This window comes from Hemiscyllium ocellatum, chromosome 7 (assembly GCF_020745735.1).
Source record: "Hemiscyllium ocellatum isolate sHemOce1 chromosome 7, sHemOce1.pat.X.cur, whole genome shotgun sequence".
NCBI lineage: Eukaryota > Metazoa > Chordata > Chondrichthyes > Orectolobiformes > Hemiscylliidae > Hemiscyllium > Hemiscyllium ocellatum.
In genome coordinates, this window is record NC_083407.1 from 11,759,047 (window position 1) to 11,765,046 (window position 6,000).

At 42.4% G+C, this 6,000-nt stretch overlaps 1 protein-coding gene across 1 annotated transcript in view; it reads left to right on the forward strand.

The window, feature by feature from the left end:
* The window catches only part of iqcb1 (IQ motif containing B1), a 52,885-nt gene extending 48,601 nt beyond the window's left edge, over positions 1-4,284 (forward strand). The window contains exon 14 of the mRNA XM_060827806.1: positions 3,260-4,284. Coding sequence (XP_060683789.1) covers positions 3,260-3,462 — 203 coding nt within the window. The 3' untranslated portion in view covers positions 3,463-4,284. The remainder of the gene's footprint in view (positions 1-3,259) is intronic.
* Positions 4,285-6,000: the final 1,716 nt, after the last annotated feature.

The following is a 6,000-nucleotide window of genomic DNA, read 5'->3' on the forward strand; positions in this document are numbered from 1 at the left end:
AACAGACTGGACCAGGAAAGAAAACAAATCGAGCCATGATAGGACAAAATAAGTCCCATAGGGAGGAAAAGACTGAAACAATGGATTTGCCTAGCAGTCCTGTTTGTGGATCTTGGGAAGACAGTAGAAGCGGGATGTACTGGGTTCGGGACTGTAGGTGAGATGTTTTTGGGAGAGGTAGCCAGGTGACATGAGGTTGGTGACAGTCAGGGAAACACATAGCCTGGTGTTCAGTGTCCAATGGGAGAAAGGAGGCAATATCTGAGAGCTGGAACTCAGCCTCCACAAGGTAGAGGTCAGTACACAAGACAACAACAGCACCACCTATGTTGGCAGGTTAATCTGAGAGCATGGAATGCAGTCATTTTAAAGGGTAATAGATTAGAATGGGTGAAGGGACAAAATAAATTATGTCATGTGAGTTTGCAGTGATTAAGTCAAGTGCAGGTGAGAGACTAGAGGAAGAGGTCTAGGCTGGCGGGAGAGTGTTGGGGGGCAGGTGAAGGGATCTGTAGGGTGGGGAGAGAACTCCTGTTAAAAGAAATGGAGTCAGAGTTGACAGAGACAGAGGAACAATTCAAAGTTCTGTCATGCTAGAAATTTACTGAGTTGGGAGTGAAAAGAATAACTAGTCATTTGCTGACTGCAGATTACTTAGCATCAGAGACCAGAAGGTCAGAATTTGTGGTAAATTAGGGATGGAGTCCAGAGGGACGAGTGGAGGGATGAAGGTGCCAGAAGGCTGTAGGCATCCCTGAGTTGTTGTAACTTGCATTAGGTTTGTCTACAAGTGAAGTTGATTGGATTGTGGCCGAGGAACCAGTTATCAATGACAATCCCTCTATAAGGCAATTGGCTGAGAGTTAGCTGAACAGACTGGGTTGTGAGCAAGGCACGGGAAACTAGTCCGATCAGAAGAGAAACTGGCAGATCTGCAGGAGCTGAAATTCTCTGTCTCTCTCTCTCTCTCTCTCTCTCTCTCTCTCTCTCTCTCTCTCTCTCTCTCCCTGTCTCTCTCTCTCCCTGTCTCTCTCCCTGTCTCTCACTCTCTCTCTCTCTCTCTCTCTCCCTGTCTCTCTCCCTGTCTCTCTCGCACTCTCTCCCCCCACCCCCCCATCTCCCTCCCTCCCCTTTCAGTTCTCTGCAGTAAGCCCTTTAAACCTGAAGAAAACCAGTTTACCTTTATTTGAACGGATGCTGCATGTTTCAACGCTGAATTGGTTAAATCCGATATCTTTCATAAGTGTAACAGCCACCCTGTGCCTTTGCATTCAAAAATAACAGTGCAGAGGAGATACCTTTGCGTGAACCATTCCAACAGATCTAATGGAAAAAAATCTACAAAACTGTTGTCTCCGATTTCCCAATGCCCATGAGTCTCCCAAGTCTGTGTGTAGGGAGAATTTACAAAGTGTTTAGAGTTTTTATTAATAAGTTTTATTTTATTGTTTACCTGTAGCCAGATTCTGATGACCTGCAATAAATTTATTAGAAATACATTCTAACAGTACTAAACAGAGTAGATGCAGGAAGGGTGTTCCCAATGGCTGAGGAGCCCAGAACCAGGGGGCCACAGACTGAGGTTAAAGGGTAGGCCTTTTAGGACAGCGATGAAAAATTCCTTCACCAAGAGTGGTGAGCCTGTGGAATTCTCACTGAAGACTTTCAAGAAGGGTGTAGATATAGTTCTTATATCTAAAGGGATCAAAGGGATTGGGGAGAAAGGGGGAACAGGGTATTGAGTTGGATAATCAGCTATGATCATATTGAATAGTGGAGCAGGCTCAAAAGATCTCCGATATTCTATGTTTCTACAAAACCCTGGTCCATCAACCTGGACCTGAAAATTAGGCGCTTTGGAATCTTGCATATTTCATTTCAAAGCTTAACTTTTGTGAACACTCTGGGAATAATGGAACTTGACTTCCAGTACTATACACCAGTGAGACATGAAACACTTTGAAAAAAACTTTATTCATGAGATGTAGGCATCAGTGCCAGGCTAGCAATGATTGCCCATTACTAATTTCCCTGATGGCATTTAAGCATCACCACACTGCTGTGGAATGGAGTCACACGTAGGACAAATAAAGTAAAGACAGCAGATTTCCTTCCCTAAAGGGGGAAGTGATCATGGTATTATAGTTGTAGTGGCCCAGTGGTATAATTGTCAGACGATTAATCTAGAGACTGAAGTAATGTTTTGGTGAAGCCGATTTTTAAAAATGAATCAAATTAAAAGAAAAATCTGGAATTGAGATCTATTGATGACCATGAAACCAGTACCAACTGCCGGAGAAACGTATCTGGATTATTAATGTCCTTGAGGTAAGGAAATCTGTCAGCCTTACCTGATATAGTCTGCAGGTGACTCCAGGCCCATAGCAGACTCTTGACTGACGTCTGGGTAATGAGGAATGGACAAAAGAATTGTTGGCCTAATGAATGGAAAAAATGGGCATAGTGAAATGGAATGGTTTTTACAACAATCAATGGTGATTGATAAGGCCAGTTTTTTTATTAATAATTTTAATTGAAATCAAATTTCACTGTCTGCGATTGTGAGATTTGAACCCATGTCCATCGAACATTGGCCTAATATTCTGGATTAGTAGTCCAGTGACATATCCACAATGCCATTGCCTCCATGCCTCTGCTATCTGATCAATAAATGGATTCTCAAGAGGTTCCAGTTCAGTTCCCTTGAGTGTCCTCTCGAATCAGAGTACCAAACAACATGTAGAGGAGGAAATTATATTTGCAGTGCTAGATGCTTGAATGGCTCACTGAGCTTGACAGGCAAAAGCTGTATGATTCAATCAGTACATTCTTATCCAGCTGGAGGAGACTTACCAAAAGGCACACATCCAAGTGAGTGATCTAGAATGACAGTGAAGTCAAACATTTTGAGCCTCTGGCCCTGTGACTGGGGCTCAAATATCCTACCATCTGGAGCTACCAGTAATTGAAGAATTTTATTTAGAGTGCATAAGCTAACCATCATATTACATTAATATCATATATAGTATTTAAAGGATTTCCTGTAATCAAGTGAGACAAGGTTCAACCAAAATTTGAGACCTTTTTTTGGTCTGGCACTGATACGTCTGCAGTGTATGAACAGCATCCTCTGTTCGATGTTCTCCTAATATTCCCATATCTTACCAATTCAAATCATTAACTTATGGAGTCGCCCGCTATTCTTGTTTCTTATTTCATTTTCTAAAGTGGCTTTTTTTTTCTGTCATCTTCGATTCAGATGCTCCAGGTTTGAAGGAGGCCACAGAGAAGGACGTGGAGGTGTTTAGCAGCAGGTCTATACCTGTTGCAGCCAGGGCAAGGCAGTCTCACAACACCATGCTGCAGTACACACGGGGACCCTGGTGGAAGAAGCTGGGAGATGAGTTCCAGGATCCTGAAATGATCGACACTGAAGACATGGATTTTGATCTGATGTTGTGATATAGGGAGCAGTGCCTTAAAAGCGTTAGCAGGGTGTCCCCCATGTTTCAACTGAACATAGGCACAAATGGCAAGTGTGTAGCCCATGCTCATAAGTAAGAGGCCCCACTGTGCACTTGCTCTGGGTGCCGCTGTCTGGAGCCACAAGAAGAAAAGATGGAGCTTGATTTATAAGGCATTCTTTTGAAGGCGCTAATGCAATGTAGGAAAAGCAGCTGCCAATTTGGACATAGCAAGATTCCAAAATCAGTGATGTTAATCTGTTTCAGTTGCATTGGTTGAGGGATGAATGTTAACCAAGAGACCTCCTTTGCTCTTCTTCCCCTGAAATGGCAAGTGGGAACTCAATTCATCTAGAAGTTGGCTCTCTGGCAATGCAACACTCCCTGAAGGTTTCTGAAACAGCCGCGGCACAAGTGTTAATCTGTTGTGGAGGTTTCACCTGAGGGGTAAGTGTTGGTCCCTAGCATTGGGAGGCTGTTGGAACTTTGAACAACAAAACTGGAGAAAATGTGACATTTCAGCCCTGATATAGGAGTCTTATGACAGGCACGTAGGACAGCAGTCAACACAGAAAAAGCCAAATGCAGGGCAATGCTTCAGGATAAAATACAGAATGATCTAAACAAGTACAGACAAAAAATTAGACTAATATGAAAATGTTTCAGACAAAAAGTGATGAACATCTGAAGTGAATTTCCAAACCGGATAGTGGATGCAAAGACCTTGGATATTTTAAGGAACAATTAAGTGCGTCATAAATGGAGGTACATTTTCTCTGGATGGATAGAATACAACTGCCTGAATGGCCTTCTGCATCAATGTGATATTTTCTATCTTTTTGAATAAAGTTGTTTATTAAATTCGATCTGTAATACTGATGTATTTTTGATTTCGTTTATCTGGTGGACCTGATCTCTCACTCAATAGTTTTCTGTCAGGAAGCTTTTGATGGAGTGCTCTGTTGAAAGCTCTTCATATAGTCCACCCAGACTCCTTTCACTGATTAGAAGCATTTACTTTTGTATTATAGCATGTGACCAAAACGCTTCATTATCACGGATTCCAGGAAACCAGAAGAGAGGTGAACCAGGAATGTGCCAGTGCTGGAGAGATGCTAAACCTCCTGCTGAAATATGTGCAAGAGAGAGAGAAAAAAACACTGGAGATGATGTGTCATTCTCCATTTTTAGGATATTGGGAGCAAAGGTCTAGTCACTCCTTTATTCGGGAACTGCACCTTCTTAGATTTAGCACTGTTCTTGACCTCTTCTGCTCCCGTTTGATCCCCAGGCGTTCTGCCAATCCTCAACTGACTGAATACTGGGAATTTCTGTCTGAGTGGGACAACCGCTGTCAAATTTTTCTTCAGCAGAGAAACAGAAATTACTGAAGAAACTCAACAGCATCTGGAGAGAAAGCAGTGTTAATATTTCAGGTCATTGAGTCAACCAACAAAACAGGCTCTTCGGTCCAACTCATCCATGCCAACCAGGTTTCCCCAACTAAACTAGCCCCACACATGCCTGCATTTGGCCCATATTCCACCAAACCTTTCCTATTCGTGTGCCTATCCAAGTGTCTTTTAAATATTGTCAGTGCACCTACATCTGTCACTTCCTCTGGCAGTCCATTCCACATATGAACCACTCTGTGAAAAAATTGCCCCTCAGGTCCCTTTTAAATTTTTCTGCTCACCTTAAAAATATGCCCTTCAATCGTGAAAGAATGAATGTCTTTTACTGTCACTTGTACTCCAGTACAGAAAAACACGAGTACAGAGAAAAGTTTTTACAAGACCATTGCTATTCACCTTATTTTTGCTCCTCATGATTTCATAAACTCTCTCTAAGGTCACCCCACAACCTCCTACGCGCCAGTGAAGTAAGTCCTAGCCTATCCAGCCCTTTTGTGTAACTCAAAGTTCCTCCAGTCCTGGCAACATCCTGGTAACTCTTTTCTGAGCCCTCCCCAATTTTGCCAGTGCTAGAGAGATAGCAGGGTGATCAGAACAGTACACAATACTCCAACATCCTGTAAAACTTCTACATGACATCCCAACTCCTCTACTGAATGGTCTGACCAATGAAGGCAAACATGCTTAACGCCTTCTCAACCATCATATCTATCTGCGATGCAACTTTCATAGAACTATGTACCTCAAGCCCTAGGTCTACATTTGACAACACAACCCAATGTCCAACCATTAATTGTATAAGTCCTGCAGTTTGTTTTACCAAATGTAATGCCTTGCATTTATCCAAATTAAATTCTATCAGCACTCTTCAGCCCATTAGCCCAATTGATCAAGATCCTTTTGTAATCTTAGGTAATCTTCTTCATTGTTGACTATATCACCAATTATGTTGGCCTCCGCAAACTTACTAACCATGCCTCCTAAATTCTCAACCAAATTGTTTCTGAAAATGACAAAAACTAGTGGATCCAGCACTGATCCCTGCAGAACACCACTGGTCAAACAGGCTTTCAGCCTGATAAGCAACCCTCCATCACCAACCTCTGTCTCTTATTGACAAG